Source organism: Sander vitreus, chromosome 22 (assembly GCF_031162955.1).
Source record: "Sander vitreus isolate 19-12246 chromosome 22, sanVit1, whole genome shotgun sequence".
Lineage (NCBI taxonomy): Eukaryota > Metazoa > Chordata > Actinopteri > Perciformes > Percidae > Sander > Sander vitreus.
Window position 1 is genome coordinate 23,973,910 of NC_135876.1, and position 18,654 is coordinate 23,992,563.

The following is an 18,654-nucleotide window of genomic DNA, read 5'->3' on the forward strand; positions in this document are numbered from 1 at the left end:
TGCCATAAATCAGGACAGTAGTACTTTAACGGTTACACGTTTCTTCTTTTAACAGCAACATGAGAGGAGGAAGAGGAGGAGGAGGATGAGGAGGAGGAACATCATGACTGCAGAGTGGCAGATGTGATGTTCATGATATCAGCTGCAGAGTACAGTGACACAGAAGAGACGTTAAAGGGACTTAAGGAAGTTAAAGAGGCCTGTTTCCCAACCAGACCGGCCTCTGACACTGTGATCATTGCTGTGACACGCTTCTCCAAGGACGTAACATTGGGTTCAACATTAGTGAGGTTATTTGTTTTAACTTTTTAAGGGGGGCTGTCCCCCAGGAAATTTTGAGCATCAAAAAAAACTTAAATTTCCTGCAATGTGGGACATTTTTCTGCAACGATTTGTGCCTTTTTCGGCATCAAGTTATGGTGCAAATGTCTTAAATTATGTAAAGGAAAATATTACTCTCCTGTGTTTTCTCCTTTCTGCAGGTTCAAAACATGTTTCGGGATGTTTTTTTAAACAGTTAACATTTCTCATTAATCATTATGATAAGATATTTGGGGGGGGGGTGTTTCTCCACTGGCCAGTTTCGATTATTATGGGGGGTTTTAACCCCCCCGTTAATTAGGCCTATGGGTTTTTCTGAAAGTCTTGAGAGTTGAAAATTAGACAATAGGAGTTAGATTTTTAAGTGGCATGTTCTGGCATGTGCCACTTTCCTAAAGCTAGGTGGCGTGTTATCGCGAGGCTACTCGCGAGGCTACGTCACAACGTTCAGGAAAAGAAGAAACGATTGGGTTTAGGAAAACAACAAACGCGGAAAGGTAACATCACACGGGACGCGATCCCCGCTCTCCTGGGTTAAAGTCCTGCGTTTTCTCCATCCTCCACCCAGACCAACCTCCCTATGCGGATTTTCGCCCTTTAATACTACTCGCTATGGCGTCAATTCACACGCAATTGGCATACAGAAGTACCGGAAGTACATGCCATTTAAAAATCTAACTCCCTCTCAAATCAGACTGGACTAGGAAAAGAAACAGTGTAAAAACAGGAATATAAGATCCTGAAAAGTAAAAAAAGAACAATAGTTTTGGGTCTGAAATATTTTGACCCTGAAAAATGGAGAATATGAGCAATGTTTATTTTCCTTTTTACTTGGTGGTCCTTATTTTAATGTAGCTTCTGTAGTCCAGGTGTCGATTAGTTTAGCTTTGTAAAATGAAAACGTGATAAGACATTTTTCAAGCGACAATACCAAAACATTTTCTGATTCCAGCTCCTCAAATCTGAGGATTTTGCTGCTTTTCTTTGTCTTATAGGATAGTAAATAATAGATCTTGGAGTTTTTCGACTGATGGTCGAACAAAACGAGACATTTTAAGACGCCACTTTGGTCTCGGGGGAAATCATTTTTCACAATTATTTGATATTTAATTGACTAAACGATACATGGATGTAATGATCATTAGTCGCAGCCCTCCTGCATTTACTGTATCTTCTGAAAACATGTTTCCCTGTCAAACATTTCCCCCCTTTGAAAACAACGATGCGTTATGAAGTCCACAGTTTAACACACAACTTCTCACTGCTGAGGAGGCGTTTAAAATGTGTTGAAGATGTATCCCCCGATTATAAACGCACCCAGGGTTCAACGCTTTGGGGTTGGTTTGTTTTTTTCCACTTATCCGGTCAGGTACATTGTTACTGGACCCAATCAAAAGAACTCAGAGGAAAAATGTAGAAAAAAAAAGTCTGAAAATAAAACCGTCCAAAAAAGCGGGAAGATGTCAAACATCTGGAGAAAAAAAAAAGTCAAAAAGTGTAATAAAAAAAACCATAAGAAACGTCAAAATGTAAACAAAAACGTAAAAAAAAAAAATCAAATAATTTTTTTTAAAAAATGTCAAAAGCATCAAGCGCCAACTAATTTCTTGATTGGCTGACGGCACATTTAATTCAAATGATTATGATACGATGATGCCCCAACAGGCGAGTAGGTTGTTACATTTACTTGCCCAAAGTGGCGTTTAACTTACCCCGGGCCATCGGGAAACCCTTACTGTTGAACCCTGGCACCGTAACTTTAAATGACACCAGTACCCTCCTTCAAATTGTACCTGTTCATCTGTTAAGACCCAGCTACATTTTGAAATACTTTGACTATCGGCTTGCTGATCTTATAAACCCTTGTGGTCCGTTCACACTGGAAGAAAGAGCACTCTCACAGCATCCATTCATTAGCCACATGCAGCGCTTCTGGAGGGGGGACAGGACAGACGAAGAGGAGACGAGGAAAAGTAGACAAAAGTACAATTTGAAAAACACGATTCACAATGACATTCTTGTAATAAATAACCCTACAGCTGTTACTGCATAGCTCGGTGAAAGCAACACTTCAGAAAATAAATAACTTAAATACACGGCTGGCGGACAGAACTGCATCAGTGTGCCTAGCCCTTTTTTTTCACAGTTGGCTCATTAAAAAAAAAAAAAAAAAAAAAAATAAATAAATAAAAAAAAAAAAGGAAAAATAAATATCATGGACATGGGGCTGGTGATCGAGCGGGGCGTGCTGGGCTGCAGGACCAAGGCGTGCTGGGCTGCGTACGCTATACAGTACATAATTATGACAACGGAAGTTTTGCTGAAATCTGCTGAATAACTCCTCTGATAGGACCAAAGCACTCCAGGTGACATTTCAGTGTCTGAGATCAACACAGTGGACTGAGAAAGGCTGGTAAAAGTTCAGCTTTGGTTTTTCTGAAAAACACTGGCTGGTTATTTATTTTTGTTGAGTTCTTTGCAGCTGAAAGTCTTGGTTATACTGAGCACTACAGGTTGGACATGAGCTTAAAGTCTAAATCACTGAAGCTGGTTTTGTTCACGACAAACGTGAAATGTGTTGACAGATTGACAGCTAAACAAACAATGAGCCTCACGCAAGAACCAGTTTTATGAAAGGATTTGTTCTCAAGTGCCACGTACGAGCGAGGTCAAACGTACACTGTGTAGTGTTTTAAGTATTCTATTAGCTAAAGTCAATGTCTTCATTCATAAATATGTCCTCATTGGTGTAAAATGACCTCTGCCAATGATCTGACGTATCCTCGTAAGCGAAGAATTTCTTATCTGTATTTACATTGGACGGGCAAGTCCAAGGAGGCTTCCGTGTCCTTTTGAGAAACTATAATGGCTGAGAGGGACATAGAGCACTAGCCGACCTGTCTAGCCAATCCACAACGCGTTTTGGTTCAGAGCCAGCGTCACGTGACTGAAACGGAGAAGGAGATCAGTGAGAGGCGCTGGTCACCGCCCCGGTAACATTTGAAAGCTGCACTTCACTTCATAACGGAGGATCGTACTTATGCCGAGCCACAGGAGAAGGAATCCTCATCACCAAAAAAAAGCGAAAATTGGAAGACATGTCGTCATAGCTTCTTGGTACATAACAGCTACCGTAGTTGAAAAAGCGAGGCGCTAGAGAGCACTATTCGTTTGAATGCAAAATACAATTTCACCGCTAGATGGGAGAAATTCCTACACAGTGGACCTTTATAAAAAAAAAAAAAACACGAAAAGAAGTCCAGACTTCTCGTACGAGTACAGACAGTCTGCCTCTCTCCACAGGGGACACACACGCGTTGACCCTAAATCATAACGCATTCATCTGAATACATTTGGAGTTTTAATATGATACTGAAATTAACAAAAACAAGATGTGTAACTAAGACAAACCGTGGGCCGCGGCGATATGGCCAAAACCTTTGATCCCGATATAGGTCTAACCTGACGACATGGCCGACGTGACGTGTGCAGGAAGCATTTTGTTACCAAGTCAAATATCCAAATGTCAGTTTTGAGCAAACTATATTTCTGTCAGGATCTTACAGTCTTCCCATTCTCTCTGCCGATTCCTCACATCTGTATCCTCTTCATAAAAAGCGCCGGTTTTTTTTTTTCCGGTTCGGCAGCTTATAAAAATACTTAGTTCTGGGTTGGCGCAGAGTTGTTTTCCCCTCCGGTGGGCGTGGCTTTCAGAGTATGATGCCCCACCCACACACACACACACACACACACACACACACGAACTTTAGTGCAAAGTGAACAAAACGTGCAAGAATCAGAACATAAAGCGCCGTCCAAATGACGTAGCTCAGTTTGGCCGCTGGTTTTTTCGACATTGCGATAAAAACCATATAGAAGAATATACACGAAAGACATTTTTATATCGTTTTGGCGATATATATATATCGTCATATCGCCCAGCGCTACACCATAATCATGGCTGCCGATTTACTGATAGGCTATTTATTTGATTTCTATTTCAGCACAGCAACGTATACATTTCAGTAACTGTTGGAAAAGTCTCTGGCTCTAACAGCTGCCTCTTTAAGGGTCTTTTTTTTTTTTTTTTGCAGGGGTCTCTGTCTAGGATCATCCTCTGAGACAGTGTAACATCACCTGCTGCAGGCCAAGACATTGTCGCGTCTCTTTAGAAAGAAAAGACATTATTTAGCACCTAGCATCTCTGCTCCGATCACACAGCGTGAACAGCTGTGCTCATCAGATTTTGCTCATCGCTTCATGTCCTAATAACCACACTGACACTGCTAAATGTGCAGGACTTGAAGGTCTGCAGTGTGAGGATCTTATTTTTACACTTTGGTAACATTTTTGGGAATGAATCCTCCCCACGAACGGAGCGGAGCAGGCAGCTTTATTGGGCCGTTGATCATCTTCGTCGACAGGCGGCGTTCATCAGGCTGAAACGAGCAATTTACGAAAACTTTGTCCAGTTCAGAGTGTGCTGAATTCGACTGGGAACACTCGTACGAAGAGAAAAAAGTAGTATAAGAATACAGAAATGTTCCTGCATGAGGCCCAATGTTTCTTAAATATTCTAACTAGCTGCATATTTCATGGTGTGCACATTTTCAGTTCATCTTGACTCATCATCATCAGCCAGAAGGTTAATTTCAGACACTGCCAAATGTCTGTAACATTACAGCAGGTTGTTACACCCAACTGCCACAATAACAACCAGTAATAACAATAATGATGATAACAATAATAAAGTGCAGGGAATGTAGATGCGTGGAAGTAAAGCACTGCCAGTGACTAGACGGATACAGAGCTGCTCTGAGAGAAAGATCTTTCCTTCCTGTGCAAAAAAAATACCTGCCACCATCATCATGAAATCATCGCTGAATGAAGGGCGAGTCCTCGTGTACCTTGTAGTGTTATGAATTCAGCTCTCACATATTCAGAGGAAGGAGAGGGGGGCAGAGAAAGACACGGGTGACGCTATATGAACATGAGAACAGTTTGGTGGATATCTGGGAGTAAAGAGCAGAATAAGGACTAAAAGCTGGAACGCACTGGAAGCGAGTTTATGAATGAATAAATCTGACAGTTGATGCTGGTTAAAGCATTAGCAGCATCTGTAACGACGTGGTCGGAGTTGTGTCTCTACAGTGTGACAGGCTCTGAAATGAGCTACACTATAGTTTATATAGTGTTTATATACCTGATTGTATGCTTCAACTTGCTGTTATACATCGTATAGGGCATTTTTGGATCGTATGAAAGAGCCTTAGGCTTTCGCTAACCTATTTCTCAGCAAGAGCAACTCAATATACAGGATGTTTTTTTGCCTCTAAATAGATCAACGGGTGCAGGCTGAGACACCTGATTCAGACAGGATTTGAGATGCAGGTTTGTTTGACTGGTGAAATTAAAATAAATAAATAAAAAAGCTCCCCGGCTAAAGGCATGAACCGGACGCTTCCAGTGCGTTTCTGCAATAAAAGCCTGACTGGACAGCCTAAATACAGTAGGCGAGTAGTAGATTAAGAAACTGACCACAGTCCAAACATAAACCAGCAGATTTAAACTTTTTTTTTTCTCCCCACAGACACTTTTTTTCTGTAATTTTCTGAGAAAGCTAAATCTGAAAATGTCCGAGCTGACGCGTCATGTCTCGCCCACGTCACGCTTCGATTGGCTTCGTTAAGAACAGCAGATTTATGGCCTGCGCCATCTTTTCCTCACCTGAAGGTAAGTGCTGGTCTCCAGTTTTAAAAGCCTGTGCATCAGAAGAGTCTCCTGCGTGTAAACGCCAGATCTCCCAGCGGGAGACTTCAGTCCCGTTTCTATAAAAAATAAAATAAAAAAAAAACAACAATAAAGGAGGCTCGTTGTGGAGCAGACCTCAGCTGCAGCGTCTGACGTGCTCCAGCACATACTCTGGGAAGTGCAGACTGCACACCTGCAGACCGTCCAGTTTGCAAGGCATCCTGGGATACTCGTCCTCCTTCCACTTGTTTTCGTCGGGGTCGAAGGTGAGGATGGAGTCACTGTAGTGGCCGTTGTAACACAGGCCGCCCAGCACCATGATCTGCCTGTCCAACACCGCCACGCCATGGCCGCTACGCCCAATGGGCATGGAGGCGAGGATGGTCCACTCGTCGGTGTCCGGGTCGTACACCTCGGTGGACGGGCAGCCCTGCGACTCGAAGGACGCCCGCAGGATCACGCACACCCCTCCGAACACGTACAGCTTCCCATTGTGAGAGATCATCTTGTGGAAGCAACGGGCGTAGTTCATTTTGGATTTGTTCTCCCAGCAGCTGGCGTGGGTGCCGGGCAGCAGCGGGCCGCGGCCGGCGCGTGTCCTGTGTGCGTCCGAGCCGCTCGAGCTCCCTCCTCCCCCGGCCTCCCGCCCGGGGTCGAACACACACACCTGTTTGGAGGTGGAGGAGGAGGTGATGCCGCCGGTGATGTACAGTTTACCGCTGAGGACCGTCCCCTCGTGACCGTACTTGTTCACGGGATACGGGTCCACGAACTCCCAGCGGTCCTCTGTGATGTCGTAGCGCTCGGTGGAATAGAAGGTCTCGTCTCGCGTGCGGCCCGCTACGGCGTAAATAAACTTGCCGATGACGCCCACAGCAAACTCTGACCTGCAGACAACAAACACCATGAATATGCATCGATACATTAATAATTCATGACAACAAAGATGCCAAGGAGTCTGTGAGCGTCTGCAAAAATCACCTTGGAATTAACATAATGTGACAATGAACCAAGGAAGAACTGTTGTTTTTTTTCACATGACAAAACATTACAGAAAGGATCAGAGCGTGCAACGTGCATGACCCAGAGCGTTGACTCCTCTGACCTGGGCACAGACATGTCAGCCATGCGTAGCCAGGAGTTCTGTCGAGGGTCATAGCGGTAGACTTTGGAGGAGGCGTGAAACTCCCCGTCGGGCCCCAACTCCTCTCCACCCAACAGGAAGGCAAAGTTGTTAACGATTGCCAGGCAGTCTGGTCGCAGCGGCACCTGAGGCCCCTCCAGCTCCCACCAAACCTGAGGGAATAAAACACAGCTCACTGAACCGGAGACACACACACTGACTTAACATTATTTAAAACGGATCAAAGTTGTGCTGCGTAAAGAGTTAAGCTGGAAATAGTTCGAAATTATTATTTAATACTAGTGCCAGTACAAATAGAGACGTTCCAATACAATTTTTCTCTTCCTGCAGTGGTGTAGTCTAATGTATTGTAGTGGGTATACTGTACTGTGTATTAATATATTGGCATATAAATATGGGCCAGAATTTGCCTTTGGGGGAGGGGGAGTAGAGCTGTAATGGGGCCTTAAAATTTCGGCCCGAGCCCGACAAGTACATTTAGATCGACAGCTTTTTAAAAGCCCGAACCCGTTTACAGCCCGACTGTACAGAAGGCCGTCTATCAGCAGTGATCAGAGTGTCGTAGAACTTACACCGCGAGTGGGCACACGCATGCCACTCGGCGGAAAAGGGAGAGAAAGTATGCGCCGCACGCACACAGCTCTTTTGTCTTTCGTCTAGAATGAGTCATTTATACATGTTTTAACATCATTTATTCATGACTAACGGAGGCTATAGGCCACTTGGAAGTTGTAACAAAGAAATAAAATAAGTCCTCCAGAGGCCAGCCTCCCTTTCACCTCCTCAGCATCCATTTTCACGCTAATCGAAACGCATCACCTGACCGCTCATTGACTGCGCAGCCCGGAGCGCAAGCCCGAGCTGAGCCCGTGTAACATAATAGAAATTAAGACCGAACCCAGTCGGCAAAGATCTTCAGCTCTAAAGGGGGGCATATCATAGTGGGGGGTCTGGGTGTCCTCCCCCACGATTATTTTCAGCGTCAAAGACTTCATTTCCTGCATTCGGATACACTTTTATGCACCATTTTACGGTGGAAATACTTTTTATTTAGCCAATGCAAAGAAGAAAAACACAGATGAAAATTCTAAATATATCAAAAATATAATGTAAAGTATGTTGTTTGGCATTTTTAAGTGGGTTTATGGAAATCCTGGAGCTCTCTTAGTGGGTTTACTGCGTATACCTGCGTATCACGTAGACTATACCACTGTCTTCCTGATACCGATATCCAGAGAGAGAGACAGAGAGAGACAGAGAGAGACAGAGATAGATAGATAGATAGATAGATAGATAGATAGATAGATAGATAGATAAAAAAAACACTGATCTACATTTTTCACAATTTTATAGAATTGACAACTAACCCATTAATTGAGAAAACACCCGACAGATTAATCGACTATGAAATAATCGTTACGTGGTATCGGATCTGTGCATATACTCGCCTACTCGCCAATAACGATACCAGCATTTTAGGCGGTATCGGATGCTTTTCCGATAGTGGTATCGGGTTCGGATCAACTCCAGGTACAAACACCAAAAACAGTCACACATGCCCTCGTAGGCAGACAAACGAGCGGACACCTTTGGCCGCTGCAGGAGAAGGATCTTGCTGTTGACCATACTGTGACCGATCATTCCCCTGAAGACGGCGGTCTGCGGGCGGACGGAGCGGATGCGGTTGGAGCGCGTCTCCACCAGAGGCTGCTGGTTGACATCGTGGAAGTAGCTCAGCGCCTGATCCACTTCCTGCCTCAGCTGCCTGGAGTAACGGTAAAACTCTGACGTTTTCACCTGTGACGAAGAAGAGGAAAGGAGGAGGACACCAGCGGCAACATCAGTAATGAAAAAAGAAACCGCAGAACTACATTACCCTGGGCCGTCTGAGGAGGAAGCAAGCACGCACCTTCTCAAAGATGTTGGCAGGAGTCATGAGGCAGAAGCGGATGGACTGCACGATGGTGTCCGTGTGGCGCCAGCGCCGCCGGTCGTGTCGCAGCCACGACTGGACAGCTTCATACAGCTCGATTTCAGGGAAGCGACTCAGAGCGTCACTGTTCAGGTACGCCTGGTTCAGAGAAAGAGAGAAAGAGAGAAAGAGAGAGAGAGACAGAGAGAGAGAGAGGAAGATGGTTGTCAATGTCAGATGAGGTTTGGCATCACACAAGTAGATTTTGAACTAAGATGTCCTGCTGAGTGTGTGTCTTGATCACAAATTATGAAAAAAAGTGGAAGTTGGTTGTGGTTTAGGGATGTTATTGATTAACCATTTAACCGTGAAGGACAATAAGAAATTTGGCCGAATAATACAGTCAGTTAAAAAACAATATTATTGGAACAGAAATAAAAGTAATTGAAAAACATTTTCTGGCGTTTAAAGAAAAAAAAGAAAATAGGCTATACAAATTTTTTAACTGCTAGTTAAACTTACTAGTGCCAACTTTGAATAAAACACACACACACACACACAGTGCAGAAAATAACGTTGGGAAAGTAGAAAAAAGTGACAAAAACATCGGTGGAAAAGCAACAAAACTGTTTAAAAAGACGTCAAACGTTGAAAAAAAAAGTTTACATTTTGACCGAGAAAAACAAAAAGCTGCGTGATCGACGGGAAGACAACACAAGGGTTAAATCGGCCATCCTACACACAGACTACGCCAGGCAGACGCACAGCTGAAGACAGGCCTGGACATACGTCCTGGTTGCACGGACGCTCAAGCGGTTCCAGGAAAGTGGCGGCATGTGCCCACGAAAACGCATGCAACGTCATGGCTGCACGACCGGTACAAGTCCGCAGCTGTCCACGGATGCAAAAAAGAATGTCGGAGCGTCCTGGACGGTGAGCTTGGGCAGGCCATCGGTCAGAAGAAAACTAACTAAATTAGAATGCCTAATGTGGTTGTATTCAAATTTCGAACTTTTCTTTTGCGCTCAGCAAACTAACCTGCAGTCTCTCGAGGCTGAGGTAGGACAGAAAGTCGGGTCGGCTCATGAGGGGGACAAAGTTGTCAAGCAGGAAGTTGTCGAGCTGCTCCTGGACTCCCTCCACGCCCACGCTGAAGTCCTCCAGGAGGCGCATGACCTCGGCACAGTTCTCCAGACAGATCTTGGCCAGCAGGAAGGAGCAGCAGAACTCCACCGCCTCCGTCAGCTGGACGTACATGGCCGCCTGCCGGGACAGGAAGAGAGCGGAGGACGAGGAGGAAACAAGAGGAGCGATGCATGAGAGACGGTTATGATAATGAAAAAGTATGAAATGCTGCTCCTGTCTCGGTTTTTCATCAATTCTGGTTATACTATGTTGCAAGAATTAGAGCCCGGCCGATATATCGACGGGCCGATATATCGGTCGATATTAGGCATTTTCCAAACTATCGGTATCGGCATTTATAATGGCCGATAAATGAATATTTAAAAAAATAAAATAAAAAACAGCGCAGAAAGAATATCAGTGGGTGTACGGCGTTACCTGAAGGATCTCCTGGACGGTGGGCATGCTGAGCTCCAGTGAGCCGTAGTACATGAAGCGGAGAATGTGGCCGAACCCAGCGGCTGTTAGCCCCTTCATGTGGATCTTGTCCTGGTCCCTCTCCCTCATGTCGGCTGTGAACATGACCCGGAAGTAGTCGCTCTGGGTGGCCAGAAGCGCCTTGTGGGCCTGTAGGAGGACGGACGCGCAGGGAGGACAAACGTTTATATATAAAAAGAGTGCAGCAATGTTGCTCGCTGAGGCCAACGTTTTTCTAGTTTAGACTTTTTACCCGTTCTCTCCACACTGCAATGAAACCCCTAGCCCTGATTCAGAGCCATATACTTTGCATCCTGCATGGATATCTCACGAAATCTGGTCATTTTTTGTCACAGATCTGCCCGTAAACATTTATAGTAAGCATGTTAAAAATACAGACTTCAGGGGTGGTAGAAAGTATTCTTAGCGATGTACTATGTGGCTGTAAAGTAACCAAAAACACATTTGATGTTGAAAGAGAAAAGTTGTTTCCATTAAAGAGCCCTGCCTTGTATGGAGTTTAAATGGAAGAGACCTCTTTCTGTGGGAATTGTTTTTTGTTATTTTACAGCTGCAAAGACGATTTTCTACCATGATGGGAGTTCATATTCTCAACATTCATCCTGTAACAAATTTTATGAGCAGATCTTTGACTAAAGGAACGTGATGTGTAGCATACAGCCTCAAATGAGGGCTACGCATTTAAAAGCAACACACATTTTGAGCTTTATTTGTGTACCTGGAAGTGGTGCTCCTCTATCAACAGCGTGACATCCAGCAGCAGACGCTCCTCGTACAGCGCCCGGAAGCCCGACGACACACTCCCATCGTGCACCTGGGACAGGTACACCTCCACATCTGCCGCCGACATAACACACCTGGAGGCATGACGGGAGCAAAGTGCAGGAGCAAGTGGGGGACGGAGACAGGGTGAAGTATAAATCCCAGAGCGTTAGAACAGACAGGCCATAACAACTTCCATCACAACTTGGCTACAGCTATTAGGTGCACCAACATAAACCAGGGAGGAACTACATTTATTCAAAAATAAATTCTGGAGTCTCTCCAAGCTAAAGATTATGTTTGTGTGTGCGCTGCTGAGTAAAGTAAGTCTGGCACTGGAAGGGCATTCAATAGGACGTTCAGCATTAAAAGCTCAGCACTTTAGCTGCTGCATCCTAACAAGCCGTTACTCTTTCACTCTGTGTGTGTGTGTGTGTGTGTGTGTGTGTGTGTGTGCGCTGACACACTGGGGAAATAACCGACTTTAATGCAACTGCAGTGAGGATGGTAAAGATAAAGAAAGAAAATCCTGCATCCTCATCCAATTTCTTCAGCATGAAGACACAGTTGTACACACACGTCACAAGGACAAAAAAAGAGTAACAACATGAACACACATACATTACTTCTGCACACAAGAGTTTAAGAAAGTAGAAAACACACACACACACACACACACATTATCTGCACACAAGAGTTTAAGAAAGTAGAAAACACACACACATTATCTGCACACCTTCATAAACTCACAGTCACTCATTAACAATGCAAAGGAAAACACACACATACACACACAGCACACTCACCTCTGATTGGCCACGGGCATGTCAGAGGGGGTTGTCCGAGCCAATCAGAGGACAGTGCCCCTTGTGTCCAGTAGATGCTAACAATGTCCCTTTTGTGAGCGTCAATCACCTGGACGACAAAGCCAACACAACCACCACATTAAAACATGAACGTCTGCAAACTGCAATTTTTAAAAAAAAAGCCATAAAAAAGGACTTCTGTGAATGTTAAATATATTTGGCCTAAAGTATGTGGACAAGAGAATGCATGTAGGCAATCTCTTCTCTTCTCATACTGTGGCAAAAATTGTGTTGACTGCAGGAAAGTTCATTACGGCTACTTGCCCGGTCTATATATTCAAATGAATGTATGATATGAAGTTAGGTTTAAAGAATGAATGCAGTTTTTTTTTATAACTTGGCAATAATAACACTGTACTCAACAAGTTGATGACTGAGCTCCGGGAACACTGAAGTAAAGAAACACAGGCTGTCAGAGGCTGCCAACAAACCTCCAGGTTACACTTATTTGGAAGAGAAAACAAAGGTGAAAGGTTCAATGATCACCCAAACGGTCCGTTGTAAACATCCATCAATCACAGTTTGATTAATGACGGATTATAACCGGCATTTCAGTCGCACTCGCTTTCAGTATTACCTCCAAGTAAAGTGGTTTACATCATCTGGATAAACTGTTGGTTTGTCAACATTACTACGTTTTAATTTTTGAACAGCGTTTTGAAACAAAAAAAAAATATCTCCGAGTTTTAGCTCCAGTAGCAGAACTAATCTCCGTCCGTATTAAGAGATAGCAGATTGTCTGATGGTACTCTGTGGTTAAAAATCACGGATGTATAAGTTGAAAATTAGGGATGCACCAAATCCAGGAATCGGCTTCCGGTTCGGCCAAATATTGGACTTTTTGACGGGGTTCGGTTTCTGCCGAACCTTAGAATCTTTTTCCACCGAACCGAACCCTACGCCTGCACTCCGCGCGCTACGCTGGTTGACGTGATGACGGCGGCGTTACGGGAAGACGTTTACGTAGGTGGAGCGTTCAATGCAGTGGCTGTGAGAAAGTGAAAATGGAACTGGTGAGCAGAAAAAGTGTTGTTTGGCAGTACTTTCAGTCAAAAGAAGGCCATTCAAGTCCAGCTACATGTTCAATCTGCAATGCTGATTAGTCTGGTGGTGGCGAGGACCCTAAACAATACACAACATCACCGCTGTTACAACATCTGGTATGAAACATCTGGAAGAATACTAGTTGAGCATATGAAGGAATCTACAGACAGCAGCCAGAATGCAGCAACTTCAGGTACGGCAAAGGGAGGACAGTCACAGATAAATACACTGCTGCGGACGTTGTTTACTTCATTAATGTGTTTACTGTGTTAATGGACTGAGGATGGGAGGAGGATTCGGTATTCAGGTTCGGCAGAATCTTAACCAGTGGATTCGGTATTCGGCCAAACCCCAAAAATCTGGATTCGGTGCATCCCTGATGTCTAGTTAAAAGGTGGATGTATAAGTTGAAAATACAGAAAATACTTTGGAGAAAGAACAAAGATGGCGAAAAGTAGGAGCAGGGATGTATTAGCTTGGAGCGAGGACGAGGTGGAACTGTTACTGAAAGGTGTGTAAGCTACCTAACTGATAAAGACTGACTGACGTGCGTCGTGGTTACCAAAGGTCTCCGTTTGTGTCCGTCCAGACTACAAAGCGACCCCGGAGTTTTCAAACCAAAACGGGGGGGAACAGTGTTTCCAAATGTCTCCGTTTTAGGGTTCTCGAAAACGCCGGAGTAGTGCTGAAGCGAGGCGTAAACGTCGCAAAACGTATTGCTTTTTAAACCAAAACGTAGCAGTGTAGATGTAGCCTGACTTGCTTGTGTGGGTTCCCCTGTCGGACTTTGTTGAAGCAATGTCACCGAGTTCCCAGACCTCCGCTATTACTTTGACTTGAAATTGACTTTGGTTGATACAATGTTATCATAACCAACAGGAATCATGGGCAAAACTATGAAAAATGGGTTTAATAAATGTGGAATTATCCAACAACCAACCTATTTCCAACTGGCCATTTGAGCACTTTGGGAAAAAGGGATATGAAGACAATAAATGTAGGAAGGAATATGAACACTAACACTACTAATGTGGGTCAAACTTATTAAGACCAACAATAACCTTTTAATAATAGTGACTTTAAAAAAAATACTTTTTAAGCTCCTTTACATTAACTGGTGACAGGATCGATGTTGTACTCTGTGGACCCTCATCCCTGGGCACAAAAATGCTTAGCTACATAACATTAGTCATCAGCACTGTGTCGACAAAGACCTCGAACCTTAAACCGTTCGTCTACCCTGCCAGTCCAAAATACAATGGTATGGTACCGGGTGGTCAGGAGGAAGAAAGAGAGGAATGATGTGTGAGATGGATGCTGAGTTAATAGTGACAGAAAGGGGTTTGCCTGAGTTTAGGTTTAAAGCTTAACGCTCACCAAAATGCAACCTAGGGTCTTTTTGTGAATGTACCTGAGTCAAACTTTCATTTAAAAGCATATTTAGGACGGAATCGCCACTTTTAAGATTTACCGTATTCTCGTTTTTGGTCAAATGGCCTTTTGAGTGGGAGTCCTAGGGGCACTACTATGATCGCATCAAAAATCACTATTTTTAAACCACTAAGAAGGCTCGACACAACATGAGACTTTGCTCCAAGTATCACCAGGGGCTCTACACATGAACTCAGCATCGAGAACACTGTTTGTGTTCACAGAGTTTACTAAAAAGTCACTGTAGCTGTTGGTTTTTCCGCTCGCCGCCATCTTGCCAGTCAAAAAGTGTCGATCTCTGAATGCGAATGAACGGACTCCATAGGAGGAAATGTCATTCTTATATGAGGCTCCTTTTTCAACTACAAGGTCAATATTGTTTTTCACTAACGACAAAACAACGAATTATCCGTGCATTTATACGGAACTAAGCTTTAGGAGCTTTCCATCTTTACTCTCCTCCCCGTTACGTTGCATTCGGAGATCGACACCTTTTGACTGGCGAGATGGACAGCGACCGGTGTGTGAACACAAACAGTGTTCTCGATGCTGAGTTCATGTGTAGAGCCTCTGGTGATAGTTGGAGCAAAGTCTCATGTTGTGTTGAGCCTTGTTAGTGTTTTAAAAATAGTGATTTTGATGCGATCATAGTAGCGCCCCTAGCACTCCCATTCAAAAGTGGCGTTCCCGTCCTAATTATGCTTTTAAACGAAAATTTGACTCAGGTACATTCACAAAAAGACCTTAGGTTGCATTTTGGCGAGAGTTACGCTTTAACATGCAGTGTTGCAGAGTGAAAAATCTTACCTTTTGGAGCCCGGGCGAACAATCACAGGCTTTGACGGCTGAGCGTTAAGGGGCCGCTCGCATTTCCTGTGTTTATGTTTCCCTGGTTCTAACAGAGGAGACAAGAAGACGAGATAATAATTCAAAACCTGCCAAAAACAACTCAGGGGTTTGCAAGTAGTAACCAGTGATCTTAAACGATTTCAAGGCACATACAGGATTCAGGACAGTCTATAGAAATATATGTCATACTTTCATGGATTTCCAAAATATACAAAGAAATGTTTTTCTTTTCCTTGTTCCTCAGGACGACTGAGATTATTATTTTGAGAAAGTTTCGGATTATTTAGCGATACTAACTCATTATTGAGATACTAACTCATTATTTTGAGATACAAAGTCTATATTATGTGAACTTTTCTCACTATTGTGATATTCTGAGTCATTATTTTGGGGTTACTAAGTCATTGTTGAGATACTATCTCATTATTTTAAGATACTAAGTCAATATAATGAATTACAGGATTTTTTTAAATCACATTGGTGAAAATGGGCTTCCAAAGCTTTTACAATAGAAAACAAGGGCTAACTGTTTACTAACTTTACATACACTGTGTCAGAGAAGCTAGCTTCTGAGAAGTTACCTTCTTTAGTTGTCATAACAACAGCGACAAGTATATTACAGAGACCTTACATGCTAACATAAGAACCCCAAAACAAAGGCTACACACATAACGGTGCACGTACAGCTCTGGTACCCGAAGATGAAGGCGGTGATGCTGGCTAATAATGTCTAAGGTGTAAATATATCGTATTTTACGCCACAGCTACAGACCTGAGCAGCTAAATTAACTGTCACGACTCTCAGTGGTGGTGACAGGAGCTACGGCGGGGATACGACTCTGCTAAACTGGGGTAACAGCTTTTAGCTTAGCTGCTAAAATCCAGCCGTCTCACCTCGGCGGTGCGAATCCCCACAACCCCTCTTCGACCAGGCAGCTCTGGCTCCTTCGGACATGAAGTTGCGGGTTCGATTCCGGAATCAAGAAAGCGGGCGGCAGCGGTTCACTGCCATGTTTTCGTCCATATGCCAGACGAAGAGACCCCCCACTCGGCTCTAAATTAAACGGGTAACAAACATACCACAGCGGTCCACAGGCTTTGCGGACGCCATTTTCTGCCTCGGCGTCATTTCCCTTTTGGGCGGAACTGAAGGGCGTTGTGCGGTGCAGCAGCAAAGATTGTATATTATGAGATAGATGTGTCACTCTCCACTGTGTTTTATTTTTTATTATTGACAAAAAAAAACATACAAAACTCACGTTGGGGGAAATAATATACATGCATATATACAATACTAATGTTGTCAATGTACAAGAAAGAATTACCTAAGCAAAAAAACAAACAAAGAACAAACCAAAAAGGGGAGCTACTTAAAGGTGCTCTAAGTATTGTGACGCGTCTTATAGGCTACAACATTTTTCGTCACATACAGCAAACATCTCCTCACTATCCGCTAGCTGCCTGTCCCCTGAACACACTGTAAAAAACATCTCCTCACTATCTGCTAGCTGCCTGTCCCCTGAACACTGTAAAAAACGCAGTCTCTGAAGACAGCTCAGGCTCCACAAACGCCAACAAAAACAAACTGCGCCAACCGCAACTGTCGGTTATTGGCTGGAAGACTGTTTGTTATGGTTCGTGGGGCAGGTTGGCGCAGTTTGTTTTTGTTGGCGTTTGTGGAGCCTGAGCTGTCTACAGAGACCGCGTTTTTTTTTTTTACAGTGTGTTCAGGGGACAGGCAGCTAGCAGATAGTGAGGAGATGTTTTTTTACAGTGTGTTCAGGGGACAGGCAGCTAGCAGATAGTGAGGCGATGTTTACTGTATGTGACGAAAAATGTTGTAGCCTAAAAGATGCGTCACATCACTTAGAGCACCTTTAAAAATAGACAAGTCAAAAGCAAAAAGGCAAGAGAAAATAAAATGAACATTTAGAGCGGCACACAAGGGGAGATTAATCAAAACAGTAGTTTCCTAGATATGTTACTACACATTTTTCGATCTTTTTCAGTGACACTCTCCACTGTGTGTTACAGGTCTCAAAACCTGCAGCACAACATTTCATTTGTCCTGCAAAAAAAGCCCAGCATCATCAGAGGTGAAATATTACTCAAGTACAAATGTATGAAAGCACATTTCCGCAAATGTGATAAAAAAAAAAAAAAAGAGATCATGTAAGTCAGTATAATGACAAAATTTCTTAAAATAGTGACTTAGTATCCCGGAAAAAAAATGACAAACATTCGCAACATAATGAGAAACTTTCTCAAAATACACTACGTCAATTTTTTTGAGATAGTAAGTCATTATTTTGAGAAATGTTCTCATTCTTTTGATATACTAACTCATACGAATTAATTACATGATCTTTTTTCTTAGTGGGCACAGTCTCACAGTTTTATTTGTTTTGTTTTTTGCTGAAGTTATTGTTTTGTTTTATTTTATTTTATTTTTTGGGGCATTTCTGCCTATAATGGACAGGACAGATAGGTGAGAAAGGGGAGAGAGCGGGGGACTCGAACCCTGGACCTCGGCACAGACCTCTATGTATATGTGCACCTACTGTACCAACTGAGCCAACCCAGCCACTGAAGTTATTGTCTTAATATATAGCTCCATTACATTTCTTTTTTGAAAACATGAAAGTGAGGTTTTACTTTAGCATATTTACATTTACAAATGCAAAACTTTGCCAAAAATATAGTACTATAGTAAAATAAACAGTATTAAGATTGATTAGAATACTGTTTTCACATATTGTGTTGAACCTTAGAAAACAAATACCTTTTTTCAGTGAAAGTTTAAAATTACAGCTATAATATTATCCATATGAGGAACTTATATTTTACTTTTTTTTTTGCATTAAATATTTAAGTACATTTGATTTACTTACGTACATACATAAAGGATCTTAATACTTCCTGTATGAATGTGCAAACACCTGCTTTGCTTA

The 18,654-nt window shown here is 43.2% G+C and overlaps 1 protein-coding gene across 2 annotated transcripts; it reads right to left on the bottom strand.

Moving 5' to 3' along the window:
* Window positions 1–314: 314 nt before the first annotated feature.
* Window positions 315–16,818, bottom strand: klhl15 (kelch-like family member 15). 2 transcript variants are annotated; one of them, XM_078281236.1, is made up of 9 exons: window positions 16,598–16,818; window positions 15,662–15,749; window positions 11,470–11,608; window positions 10,692–10,880; window positions 10,167–10,391; window positions 9,126–9,287; window positions 8,804–9,013; window positions 7,178–7,368; window positions 315–6,959 (listed from the first exon to the last, which is right to left on the bottom strand). In XM_078281236.1, exons 1-9 carry the CDS (start codon window positions 16,656–16,658, stop codon window positions 6,209–6,211), a joined length of 2,016 nt encoding a protein of 671 aa, XP_078137362.1. In that variant the 5' UTR covers window positions 16,659–16,818; the 3' UTR covers window positions 315–6,208. The 2 variants fall into 2 exon arrangements, with proteins under 2 accessions (XP_078137362.1, XP_078137363.1); XM_078281237.1 differs by lacking the exon at window positions 16,598–16,818 and adding an exon at window positions 12,320–12,428 and having other exon boundaries at window positions 15,662–15,751.
* Between the last annotated feature and the right edge of the window lie 1,836 nt (window positions 16,819–18,654).